Below are 13634 nucleotides of genomic sequence, written 5' to 3' on the forward strand. Positions count from 1 at the left end.
GCCTTTCCCCCTTCCAGGCAGGAACAGCACAGTGGGGGTAAAGCAGAGCTTGGAATCTCCACCACCACAGCTAAATACACCCAAAACCAGAACTCAATTTTTTATTTTTGCTTTACATTTCCAAGCATCTCCCATTTGATACCATGGTAAACTGAATGGTCAACGAAATTATTTGCTCTTTTTAACTCAATGTTTACATCAAAAAGCATTCAAATACAGAGTCTTAAGTAAACTACTGCAACAACAATATTGATGCTTCTAATAAAGACTGACAAAAAGAGCTCAATCCAAGGCATTACTAGTAAGTAGTTCGGTATTTTGCAGTTTGCCTAATCAAACAATTTTGGCTTAGCAGAACATTCACAAAAGAAAGAAATCAAAATAAAACTGACTTCTATTTCCAGTTCAACTGCTGACTGACAGGTCTCGAGGCAGCCTTTGATTTTCCAACAATCTTCTGACTACACTAGGGGGATTATGTTTACTTACCACAGAGAAAGCTGAGATTTGAGAAGCATAAAGTGCTGCAGAGAAAGAAATACAGGTGCTGAGTAGTATTACTCCACAGAAAAAGAAAAGAAAACTGGTTATTTTAAACAAGAAGTTTATTTAAACAACAAGACGCTTTACTTGAAGGGAAAACTATCTAGGATTTTTTTTCCTTTTTTTTTTTTAAAGAGTAATTTACCCCTACTTAGACAGAGATTGCTCTACATGTAACAGCTACGTACAAAAAAGTTATAAAATTGCCCTTGGTTTTACAATGATAAAAGAAAAACATTGAAATTATCCAATCAAACAAGGTATGCAAGGTTTTTGTTTTTAAACAGTGAGAGCAAAATAACTTACTGGAATATAAAGATAAAAGTAGAAGGAGCATGCCACTAACGGAGAGAGGGGCATTTTCACAGAACCAGTTTGTTTTCCCACCCCATCTCCATTAAATGTTGATCAAAACATACCATTGGCCATTTAGTTAAAAAAAATATGCATTATGTCTGTGCACGTCACCAGTTACTTTATGTACAATAGAAGGAATAGGAAAAAAATCAGAGAGAAGAGAGAAAACTATACTGCAGTAGTCAGGATGTGGCTGAACCAAGTCTCATTTTTCTAATTGTGAAGTGTTGCCTGCGGGAGCACAGTTCTGGAGAGGAAAGTAGCAGGTTCTTTTTTGTGTGTTTGTTTTAGTAAACTCCTCCTGTTTGCTGCTGGAACACATCAATTGTATCTTCATCCTCCATTTCCAACTATAGCAGAAAAGAGAAAAAAGGCTTTCAGCTCTTCTCAGATCTCTGCCACAGGGCTGGGTTGTTCTTACAGTTCCTATCTTTGTGTTTACTTTTTAACCAGACCAGCCCCACTCCCCTCCACCCTCACCCCTTTGTACATTTAACCTCGCTAACTCCAAAGCAAAGAAACTGCATAGAAAGAAAAGCCAGCTCATAACTGTTGTCCTGGAATGAATTCTGATGTTAACTTCAGAGTGCATTGCATGGCTCCTATGGAAAAGATTCCCAGTATTTTACTTCTGTTGCCTGCTTTGCCATTGCACCTTTGTTCTCTTATTTACTCCCTCAGTTTACCTTAGAACATTGCCACAATTCCCCTTGGCTGCTGCTGTTCCAACGTGCAAAATGGCTACAGCACCGAAGGAGCAGCCTGGAATTAAGGCCTCTTCCCAAGCAGGCAGTGAAACCAAGGATCAGCAAGCACAAAAAACCTGAAAAGTCTTTACATGTAGCCATGTAACAAACTGCCAGTGAGGAACAGCAGTACTTCATTACGAGAATTCTCTTTTCTTGCTGTTATTTTTACAGTTGATATTCCTGGGATGTTTATGGTCCCTACTGACAAAATCTCTACCAAGACTGAAGGAGCTGCCATAACTAATACAAGTTTTATTTCTAAACAGTCTCAGTTGCTGTTCAGGAAATCAAACTGGTCTATGGCATTTACCACAGCTATAAATAGACTGATCCCAAGCTTCAGCAAAACAGGGATGGAGAGAAAAGCACCCTGTTGCCTCAATTACCAGTATTCCAAGTTAAAAAGTTACACAGACCGTGGCCATAAGAGGTACATTCTCTGAAGCCACAGCTTAGAAAACTCAGGCCTAAAAACAAGAGTCTCTTATTTCATAACAAGTGGTTCTGAACAGTAGATAAAACTGTATCACTTGGACAGGCTGATTAAACACAGCTCCGTGGAGAAGTACAGAAAAATGTTCAAGAGTCACAGTGAACCATTCTGTTCTTGGAATGTTCTTTGTTCAGCCACTTAGAGACAACCCAAACTTCTCCATGTTCATTAATTTTATGCTGCTGAAACAGCTTCCAATTATAAACAACAGAAAATCACCTTTGTGTTATATATAGCATTTTGCAAGCTTGCAAACAGGATCTCTGACAACATCCTGGCAAGCTTTTATGTAAAAAATAAAGCCATTGCTTCAAGAAAAACTCAGTTCTTAACTTACCATCCTTACCTCAGAGCCGTGACTCAATCAAGTGGCAGTTTCACAGGACCCACCATCTGTACACTGCACTTAATTTTCTTATTACAATGACAGAGACTCATTACTCAAAAGACTAGAAAGTCCTGCATTCTATTTCTAATAATTCTAAACTAGTTACACCAAAATAATGACAAAGAAAAATCCAGTTCTATCACTAATATATACATTTACACAAGTATTTTATAGGAAGGCAGAAGCATCAACTCCTGTAGCAAACTTGCAGGGTGTTTTTGCAGTTCTTTAGCCTTGCTTTTGCTGTTTACCTGTGCAGGTGTGTCTGTTTCATTAATTGGCTGCCCATCGAACCGGAATCTGATTTGCCTCATTGACAACCCCTAGACAAAAGAGAAGCAACACAAAGGGACATTAAGGCTGGTGTAAAAGTACTCACTGGTTTGCTCTTGAGCACAATCATTAAAAGCCACCCTAATGCAGGACAGAGTTTTTGTCCTCCCCTCATGCCCTGACTTTTCGGCATTTCACTCCAAATCCCTGCAATCTGTTTTGTATTAAACATTGCATTGTGTCCAACAACTCAGAGAAGCAACAGTGCCCCCACTGACTGCGAGTTAAAATAAAGCCATTCCTGGTACGCTCCAAAGGCCAGGAGGTTTATTGTGCTTTTGAATAATTCACTGAAAAAAACAGATGCAACACTCCAGGTAACAAATGTCAAGCAGTGATACTCAACACTCCTTTTTGATCTGCCCCAAAAACAAAAGGCATTCTAAAGTATTTTGCCCAGAAATGAAACAACAATATTAATCTTCAGCAGCAAAGAGTAAGAAATGGGAACTTTTTATGTCGAATTCCTATTATCAAGAAATCAGTGTTTTTCCATGCACAGAAGGAACTTCCAAATAAAATAAAGGAATGTTCTACTGCCAGAAATTATCAAGTGGTATTCTGAATGAGCATTTCTACCACACAGCACTCATTTTGCTGACCTCTTCCATCCCTGCAATACTTCTCATTCTCACCTGAGCCAATAGATTGAAAAACATAACTTGGGAGCAACAACTAATAACATGAGCTCCAAAATCACTGGTGAGTTTGCAAAGGTATTTCACAGCACACCACATTCTGCAGGAGAAGGTGAATAACATTTAGGGATACAACCAGAGCCTTGGGCTCTGCTTCCTTCCCAGTTCTGTCTATTCCCTCTGGAGTATCTAAATATCCAAGAAGCCTCGTTGGCTTTTGAAACCAATCCAGTGGATTGCAGGGTCGTGCTTTGGCATCTCTGAGTTAGAACAGAAGCCTTCACTTAGCTTTGCAAGAGCGGATGTAACACACAAAGGAAAACAATGTAGTAATTATTTCTGAGGAGCAGATTTGTCAGGGAAACATATTTTAATAAATACAAGTAAACTTTTCTTATTAACTTAATATTTCATAGCAAAATGCCTTCTCTGGCAGGACTGAGACTCTGCAGTGTTCACTCAGAGCATCCTCTGGTCTGAGAAAACCCTGTGGCTCAGTGTCATGGCAGGAACGTGTTTCTGCACAGCAACATTTGGTTGGAGCCCTTTTCTCTGACATTACGTTGCTTAAAAGACATATTTCCTCTTCCCAAAAGTGTTGTTTATTGCAGGTTCCTGACAGCTTTACATGCTAAATAAATGTTAGCTGAAAACATACTGAAAAGCTCTTCTTTGGTGGGATTAGTGTCCACAAAACACTGAGTTTATGTTCCGTGGATGATTTTTTCACCACTTAAAATAATCACAAGTAGTCTTCATCTTCTAAACAGATCATTCAAGGGTTAGTTACTTCCATTTTAGGTCTCCTACACACACTAAACAATTTTCATTCTTTAAAACTGCCAAATCCTCTACTGGACCACCTCTCCAAAGTGAAATCTAAAGTCCACAGCTGAAGGATTTTAAGCCTGAGAGCACCTGGTTAGGTGAAGAAATACATGAATAAAACCTAACTTTTAGAGACATGCAGAACAAATGCTTTTAAACCAAGTTTGAGAAGCACCTAAGAAATAAAATGTAAAGACAGCTCCATCTCCACAGAAATATTCTTTGGATACCTGCTGGATAAAACTGAAATCAGAACAAATCTCTCCCACTATCAAGATTTACTAATTTTTTTTCCTCCAATTGACACCTGGGGGTTTTTTTGCTACTTTTGGTTTTGGGTTTGGGTTTTTTTAAGCAGAACAGACATTTTGGGCAGTTGTACAATCTTACTTTTGCTTGTTTCAAAGTAACTGAAGTATGAATGGTTACTTCTTATTTCCCAAGACCTTACAGAGAAATAACCACTCCTCAAAATCCCAAAAAGACAGATACAACTGGACTTTACGATTGGAAAAAGCAACACCGGGTGATTTGCAAAACATAACAAGAGTCTGGATGACTGAGGTAGGAAAAACGAGCTCACAAGTTCAGGCATTCACTGATTTATCCCCAGAACACTCACACAAGAACATATTCACATGTTCAGTAAGAGCTGATTTTTTCCTCTCTTTTTTCATATCCTATTGTGGCACAGGGTAAGCCAAAGGGGTTTTACCACTCTGTGGGTGAATTGCAGTTTGTTTTTCTTGGTGATTAAGTATTTTATTCTGACTTTACTTGTATTCAATAGTATCACTGAATATTTCTGGGTTTGTTGTTTTTTTTTTTTTAAAAACCCAACATTTTCCAAATTCTGAACACTTTTGTAGAGCTGGAACTTTTTAAAGGTACACAGTCGTTTAAAAAAAAATGGACAGCAGAGACAAAATTTTCCTTATCAAAAGCTTCAGAAGAAAATGTTCCATAGCAATACTCCAACAGGTGTTTTTAAAACTTGTAATAGCTGCCTGCAGCTGTCACCACTCCAGCAAAATACATGATTTTTGTCCCTCAGAGGATTAATTTGTCAACTAGGCCACAAGAGAAAAACCAAGGTCATCATTAAATGTAGAAGCTCCTTCTCAAACTAAATATCCTCTCCTGTCAATACAGTAATACTAAGATAACAAATCGCAAGTCAGTGACGAGACCAAGAAGTTACTCAGAGCTATAAAAATCCCTGATTATCACTCAACCCTCCTCCTAAGTTCATACCAAACCCACCCTTTCCAGGCTGATATTTCTGAGCAGCAGAGCAGCAGTCGCCTCCCAAGAGCCTCCACCTATTAAATGCAGATTTTACAGATAACAACCCATCTTTATTTCACCCATTTCCTGTCACAACCCTCTCAGTCCCCCCTGCCACAGACCCTCAGGACAATACACTTTCCACAACGCAATTAGTTTCTGTTAAACCTCTACCATTTTGCATATTTGCATAGTTTTAAGACTGCAAGTGTCTTCATCTGTCCCCGTGGAGATCACTGTCCCCCAGACACCGTTTCTCCTGAGATCATACCTGTCGTTCACAATAGGCTTTCATTAGTTTACTAAGTGGTGTGTGCCTCTTAATCTTAAACTGCACCACAGACCCATCTTGCCCTGCCACCTTCAGATTAATGTGGTCATTGTTTTCAGTCTTCACTCCTTCCTGTGGAGGAAATAAAAGGAAAGAAAAAAAAAATAACCAACACTTTTTTTTTAAAGAAGGTATGAAACAAGAAGTTAACATTTTACCAAAGTGCAACAGGTCATTAAAAAAAAAGAGGAAATAAAGATACTACAGCTGTTTAATGACTTGAAAACTTGAATAGGAAATAAAGGACAGGAGTTTTTATTTGAAAATTTAAAGAAAAAAGCCACGTACAAAAAAAAACCCAACCCCAAATCCTACTAATATTAGCTGTCATTCTGGAGGCTGGCAAAGTAGCAATGAAGAGTTACTAGGCCAGGGGTTTAACAGATTTAAAAAAAAAAAAAAAAGTTATTTCTATCAAGGGCACAATAATATGCAACATCAGTGTTGCCAATGAAAGGGATGAAGTTATCTGTGCTATAACAACGATCTGTTATAACTCTGTTCTGTGTTATAACTGCGATCCCAACCAGCAGCAAGGCTCTTTCTCGCAGTATCTCAAACTTTTTCCTACCGGTTGAGGTACTTCTGAAGAAAACTTTCGAGATACTTTAAAGGCCTGTATTTGAAAAGGCGACAAAACCTGAAGCGACCCAAAGCCTCCCCTTCAGAAGAGGTTTAAGAACACCCCCCCCTAACACGCAGCCCGACCCTCCCGCTCCCTCTGGGAGGGGAAAACCGCGGAGGAGCAACTTCCAGCTGGGCCCCTCGTGTTCTGGGGGCAGGGGAAGGGGATCCAGCCCGTCCCGCTCGGGGGGTGCCCCGAACCCACATCCCACATCCCAGATCCCAGCTTTGTTTTCCCTCGTCCCTGCGCGCCGGGTCCCGCCATGTGTCCGCTCCGCGCCCTCCGCCACTTCGAACTCGGGTTAAAAATCGTGGGGGGAGAAAAAGGAAAAAACAAAAATAAAAATGAGGGGAAAAAAGCTCCAAACCATCCAACCCCTCGTCCGGGTCCCTGTTGATTCCCGCGGTGGGGAGCGGGGCCCCCGCGCCCCTCCCGGCCCGGAGCGGGGCCGGAGGCGGCACAAAGGGGCCGGAGCCGAGCGGGGACCGTGTGGGCAGCGGCGGCCGGGGCGGCCACGGGGATGCTGCGGCCGAGCGGCGGCAGCAGGAGGAGGAGGAGGAGGAGGAGGAAGGCAGCAACAACCGCCTCCAGACCTGCCTCTCTCCCCGCGGAGGGCGGGAAGGCGGCCCGGGCTCGCCCCCCCCCTCCCCGGGGATCCCCCGCCCGCCCCGGGAGCCGCGGCCGCGGCCCCCCCCCAGCCCGCGCAGGAAAATGGCGCGCAAAGGCGGCGCGGGGGCCGCGGGCCGGGGCCGCCGCCTGAGGGGCCGAGCGCGGCGGCAGGAGCGGCGGAGCGCGCCGGCCTCACCTTGGGCTTCTCGTCGGCCATGGCGAGTCGGCGATGCGGGGGCGGCTCGGAGCGCGCACAAAGGGGGGGCAGAGCCGGCCGAGCGCGGCGGAGAGAGGGAGAGAGAGGGACAGAGAGAGGGGAAGGCGGGGGGGGCCGGGAGCGCGCACGCACAGCCGCGGGGCCGCGCCTTGCCCCCGTGCGTGCGCGCACCCGCCGCGCTCTCCCCTTCCGAGCGCGTCCCCGCCGCCCATTGGGCCCCGGCGCGCGGGGAGGGCGGGGCCAGGCCGGGGCGGGGGAGGGGGAGCGGGAGGGGAAGGGGCCGGGGGAGGGAGCGCGCGCGCGCCCCGCGGCCGTTACATAACGCGGCGGCGGCGGGAGGGGAGGGGCGCGCGCGCGCCCCCGGGCCCGCGCTGCCCGCGCGCTGCGTGCGCGCGCCCCCGCCCCGCCCCGCGCGGCGGGCATTGTCCTCCGCAAAATGGCCGCCGGGCCGCCCTCACGGCCCCCTCGCGCCCTCCGCCAACACGCCCTGCGCTGGCGATCCCCCTCTCGTGTAATGACCTCCTCAGATATTAAGTCTCCCCAAAGCCGACTCGCCACAGCCCCATCAGTGTCCCCTCAGCACCTCGCGCCGCTCTCCCCACACACACCCCTTCCCCTGAGGATCCTTCTTGTCTCAGCCTCATCTTGGGCCTCCTCATGTTTTAAATCTCAGAGCTGCCCGGCCGCCCAGCAGTGCCCCCTCAGAGCCGCCTCAGTGCCCCACACAGCGTTCTCTGCACACACTCCTTCCCCTGGCCGTCCCCAGCCCGACTGAAGGGGCTGCCAGGGAGCTGGTGGAGTCCCCGTCCCTGGAGGTGTTCAAGGAAAGGCTGGACATGGCACTCAGTGCCCTGCTCTGGTTGACGTGGTGTTGGATCATAGGCTGGACTCGATGATCTCAGAGGTCTTTTCCAACCCAGTTGATTCTGTGATCCCTCTTCTCTCAGCCTCATCCTGGGCCTCCCCAAATCTTCCCCCCTGACTCTTGTCCCTTGCTGTGTTATGGAGGCTCTGGGGTCTGGCACCCACACGGTGCCCTCCAAACCCCCTGGGCTGCTCCGGTGAGGGAGAGGTGCAGTGTCTGCTGACGGAGCAGAGTCCCTGCCACATCCCAAAAATACACCTTCAATTGAACTAAATTCAGTCAAAGTTTATGTGTGTTCTTCAGCAAGCTGAGGGCATGATGCAGCACCCCAACAATTACAATACATAAATTACACTACATAAATCACAGGATATACCACCAACGATGTGATTTCTTCAAGTTTGTTCCAGTGGAAGGGAAGAGGAAATTCTCAGTAACTCCAGGGATTTCATAGGTTCCCACAAAATGGTTTTGGTGCCTTTTTTCTTCAGCACTACACCCACCACAATCATTTGTTCAACTGTTTCTCTACGTCACATAGGTGGAAAAGGAACACCACAAAAATGACCCCTGTCAATACCTCAGGGATGGATTTCCCAGGTGGGCATCATTCCACACTGGTGCCGCTCCACGTGGGAACACACTCCAGGGTCACGGCACAGAGGTGGCCATATGGTCACACACACCCTCTGCTCCCGGCACGACAAAACTTCCTGCACCATTTTGGAGATGTTCCCTGTCCATAATGAACCACTGAAATAGTGAAATATCGAGTGAACTGAAACTCTGCTTACAGGCAGAGCCCAGGCTGCCAGGCTCCCTTTTCACTGTCAGCTCTGATCCCCCTCCTCTGCCTGTGTTATTTCACGTTCCAGCTTCTTCCGAGTGCAGACACAGGGATTGTTTTTTTTTCTGGAAATTGAAGAACAGTAACACCCACTGAGCAGAGGAAGTTAAAGCCAAACCTTTATCTGAGTCCACAGTTGAGAAAATAACATAGGCACAGCCCTACCTGAGGCAGGCAGGCAGCTGAACTTCCACAAAACGCTGCTGTGAAGCCTTTTACCATCTCCTTGTAGTCCAGGCTCCCATATATTGTAGAACTTTCCCTCTGCTTCAGTACTCTGAAAGATCGAATTTAATCTAAAATTTCATAGAACCTCTCACTTTTGGTATTTTACTTCTTCTGAAGAGTCTTCTTGAGTCAGTTCTGGAAAAATCCCAAGCACTGGAAGCACTCAGTCTGACCCAAGAAGGCAACAGATGCTGTTTCAAATTGTGACTGAGACTCAAACAGACATTCCTTTGAGCTGTGCTTCCACTCCTACCTGTGTCATTTGCCTTGATTTATCATCAAAAGACTGTTCCAATCACTTGATCCTGCCTATTTTCTCTGACTTTAATTACTCATGCTATTATTTTTTCTATTTATTTCAGTCACAGGGAGCTGAGAAGCACCTGTGGCTAGAGAAGACAATGTGCTTCCGTCCAAATCCCCCTCACATGTCTGATGGTTGATCAGCCTCCTTTTATTTGAGCTCTGAAGAGCAATGGGCAAGCCCTTTGGACCTTCTAAAGTCCATCATCATCACTAAGCAGCAGAACTACATGACAAGGAAATAAAGCACCTTAATCCCCCCTCTATTCTTCTACCTCATCCATGCCATTTTTAAGCAAGACTCCAAACCCACAGGGGTAGTTCAGAGAACAAAGGCCAAATGCCAATTCCCAATGGACCTTAAGTTCTATTTTTAGAAATGATGCAACATCTCAGAGAAATGTGAGGAAAGGCATCACAAGGCTGATGTTGCATGACCCTCCTGTTTTGTTTTGCTGTTGTCATTTCTTCCCCCTCCCTCCTTGGAGACCCCTGTGCTTCTTTGGGAGGTGGGATGAAACTGGCCGAGGCCTGAGCACGGCATGAGAGAACTGAAGGCAGGAATGGCTTCAAGAGAGACACACATTAAGGCAGCATCACAAATAGAACAAATGTGCTAAAAAAGACAAGAAAATACTCTAGATTTTATGAGGACATATGGGATTGCGCTGCCACTGCAGGAGTTAGATGTGCTCAAAAAGGCTGCAAACTGTTTCAGCTGTACCAGCATCGGCCTCACCGCCAATTACACAGATCCCAAATCACGGAGCAGGTTTCTACAAACCTCATCTCTATGTGGCTTTTCTTTTTACATAGCAACAGAGGGAACTCTGAGAAACCAGAGGCTCGGTGGAGCTGACAATAAGCAGTGCTAAAACCTGCAAAGGGACCGGCAGCACTCGGAGCGAGCGGCGGGGGAGAAGCCACACTGGGAACTACAAAGGCCAGTCCTGCAGGGCCCGGGCTGCAGCAGAGGGGAGCAAAGCAAAGCTTTTTGTCCCTCTCAGCTCCTCCTCTTCAATGCAAGGAGCTGAAGGCAAGTGAATAGGGAAGCATCCCAGTGAGAATTCCTGAGACATTCCAACTCTGAGGGGAAAAAAAAAAAAAAAAGAGGTCCACGTGTTGTGTCTTAAAATATTTCCATGCTTTGTTTAATTCTTGCACAGCACTTTTGTAAGGAAGAAATGTGGTGTATCTTGCAGAGCTCTTTGGCTGAATTCACCAGCCTCTAGTGAGGAGGGTAGGGAATACAGGCATTCGACATGCATTCCCTTCACACCGAGATTTTAAATCATTAAGATTTTTAAGATATTAAGGCTGCTACAGGCAGAAAGTGTGTGTTCCTCCCCATCAGCAAGCATAAGCCTACAAAAGCAACTCCAGCCCTTCCAGAACTGTGTGTTACTTTGCACTGAGTCCAAGGCAAGGACAGAAAGCAAACAGTAATTTGGAGGCATAAATGAGTGCATTGAGCTCAGCCCCAACCCTGCAGGTCTGAGTGCTTTACTCAGCCTTTGCTCTTCGTTAATTCTGGCTTAGCCCTGGGAATAGAAATTACCTTTTGCCTGAGGCCCTGCCTGTGCTGTGCCTTCCCTGTTCACGATGCTGATCATTCCCCCTGTTCCCCAAATAGCTTCCAATCCTCCTGTTTCACAACTTACTAAACTCCTATCCTCATCAGACCTTTTTTTTTTATTTATTTATTTTTTATTTTTATTTTTATTTTTCTCCTGGCTGTAAGACAGCAATGCAGTTTCTCTCTGCTTTTGCCTTCCTTGCTGGACCCAGAGCCTGTGCTCCAAAGCCTTTTTGAGCAATATGAAGTTCCATGGTGACACAGTCAATCCCAATTTTGCTTAATTACCTGGACTGGACAGGCACAGAAGCCTTTTTGAGACATGAGCAGGAATGTTTCCCTTCTAGATATGTGCAGAGCTCCAGTGTTCAAAGGAGGAGTAAGAAATGTTAGGATTTCATAGTAAAACTCACCTTTCCCAAGATGACCTCCCCAGGAACCAGCTACATTCCTCATCAATTTTAGAACACCAGATGCTGCAGATAGAAAAAGACCCTGAGGCCTCTGGTGAGTGAGCAAAGTGGACTGCACCTGCCAAGAGACAACTGGGAGAGGATCAGAGTTCCAGCTTTCAGTGTCTCTTTACACAGATGGATGCTGGAGCAGAAGAGGACACTGCCCCACTCCCAGATCCACCACCTCAGCCATCAACACTTCTCTCTCCATGCTGAGGAAGAGAAAAAAACACCAGTGAGGGATAGGCACTCTCTGGGGTCATCAGGCCTTGCAATACAGGTGGTAAAGGTTGGCCACCTGCCTTTGGGCTGCAGGCAGGGCCGTGTTCCCTACACGGGGTATATTCCATCTGTATTCTGCCAGTCACAAGAAACAGATGCAGTTGTAGAAGCAGCACCTTACCCTTGAGGAGTGGAGGCAGGAGGCCTCTTACTGCTGGATTTTCATCCAGTTTTCATTTGTGTCTGGAGCCATTTTAGATCTAAGCATCCCCACTAACATCCTCAGAAGTCACACCATTTTGTCAGACAAGAGCTGAATTTGATTTTGTACAACAGAAATTTGAATACACGCACATCCCGAAACACAAAACCCAGGACCTTTACCCACAATAAAAGGTGAGATATTTAAAACTGATGAGTCAGTTTCTCAAGCAGCTTTCTGAGCATTTAAGTTCTCCTACCCTGCAACAAGCCATTCCTGCTGACCTGAGCAGACACCACTTCCTTTCTCAGCATGGCTGGTGACATGACATACTCTTTGCCAGAGATAACTGCTGGCTTTATTTTTATTGGAAATGATGGATGCAGCAGCTGATAAGTAAAAAAGGGCAATTTAGCCGTGGAGTGTTGCAGCATTTGCCATAGGAGGACAGCAGGATGATTTACGCTATCTTGAAAAATTAATTTTTAAGTGAGCGTCTCTGAAAAGCACCAGCCTGAGAGGGACTGGTTCCAGCTGTGAGGTCAGCAAGACAGCACTGCTAATATTTGTCTTAAAAAGTGTAGCATTGGACAACTTGGTTATTGGGAGGCACAGGCAAAAAGTGAGGAGTACACAGAGGTGGGAAGGAGAGCAGGATGGGAGGAGCAGGATGCAGTTAGTGTTTTATCACACCAAGGTATCAAGGGATACTCAAGTTGACTCCCATGGCGTGTGAGCTCCCAGCATCAGCAGAAAGCTGATGACACAGCTTCCAGCAGCCACCTCTGCCCAGGGGGTACCGACCTCCACCAGGACCCTGAGTAATTGAATAAGGCACAGCAGGAGTTCTTCCTGCTGGGATCCTGCTCCATTATGAGCCTTCCCCAACTCACTGAAGTCACAGGGCACGTAATTTGATTAGTCGGCTTTATCAGTGAGGTCACCTGAGAGCTCCAGAGAGCGTCACCTTCAGCATCCTGCAGGCTCACGTACCTGCACGTTTTTTTTGTGTGCATAAAGAAATGAGAAACTTGTTATTATATGGCTGTCAATAAAGTGAGCACAAAGACAACGCTGTGCAGTGACCGAGCACAGGGCCAGATTGCCCAGAGAGAGTGTGGAGTCTCCCAGAACTGTCACTGGAGATATTCCAGAACCGTGTGGGTGCAATCCTGTGCTCTGTGCTGTGGGATGACCCTGCTGGAGCAGGGAGGTGGGACCAGATGACCTCACTGACCAGATGTCCCCTCCAACCTGACCGATCCTGCAATTCTTGAACGCCGATTGACCAGCTGATCACTGCACCGCACACCCAGGGCCAGCACCGCACCCAGCGCACTAAATCCCTCCTGACAGGGAAATGAGGTAGAGCGAGATGGGGCGGCTCCATCCCTCCATCTCTCCCTCCCTCCATCCCTCCATCCATCCATTCCTGCATCCATCCATCCCTCCACCCTCCATCCCTCCGTCTATTCATCCATCCATCCATCCCTCCCTCCCCCCATCCCTCCACACGCCCCATTCCCCCGCTCCCCACG

The 13634-nt window shown here is 46.3% G+C and overlaps 1 protein-coding gene and 1 long non-coding RNA gene across 2 annotated transcripts; both read right to left on the bottom strand.

Annotated features, from left to right (window-relative positions):
* Positions 1–587: 587 nt before the first annotated feature.
* On the bottom strand, positions 588–7536 carry SUMO2 (small ubiquitin like modifier 2). The gene is made up of 4 exons (XM_050319236.1): positions 7378–7536; positions 5888–6019; positions 2782–2853; positions 588–1250 (listed from the first exon to the last, which is right to left on the bottom strand). Exons 1-4 carry the CDS (start codon positions 7396–7398, stop codon positions 1188–1190), a joined length of 288 nt encoding a protein of 95 aa, XP_050175193.1. The 5' UTR covers positions 7399–7536; the 3' UTR covers positions 588–1187.
* Positions 7537–8533: 997 nt separating this feature from the next.
* LOC126641952 (uncharacterized) lies at positions 8534–13495 on the bottom strand. Its single transcript, XR_007629317.1, has 3 exons — positions 11631–13495; positions 9276–9387; positions 8534–9202 (listed from the first exon to the last, which is right to left on the bottom strand). It is a non-coding gene; the product is annotated as an uncharacterized LOC126641952 (long non-coding RNA).
* Between the last annotated feature and the right edge of the window lie 139 nt (positions 13496–13634).

The sequence above is a fragment of the Myiozetetes cayanensis genome, unplaced genomic scaffold, assembly GCF_022539395.1.
Source record: "Myiozetetes cayanensis isolate MyiCay16 unplaced genomic scaffold, myiCay2020 scf22, whole genome shotgun sequence".
Lineage (NCBI taxonomy): Eukaryota > Metazoa > Chordata > Aves > Passeriformes > Tyrannidae > Myiozetetes > Myiozetetes cayanensis.

Bases quoted from the DNA above. Each gene is read 5' to 3' on its own strand.
- SUMO2 (XM_050319236.1), bottom strand. From the start codon at position 7,398: ATGGCCGACGAGAAGCCCAAG. The intron at 2,854-5,887 runs GTATGATCTCAG...TCTTTTGTCTAG, and splicing joins AAGCCTATTGTGAACGACAG to GGGTTGTCAATGAGGCAAAT. The intron at 1,251-2,781 runs GTAAACAGCAAA...TTTCTGCTATAG, and splicing joins AAACAGACACACCTGCACAG to TTGGAAATGGAGGATGAAGA.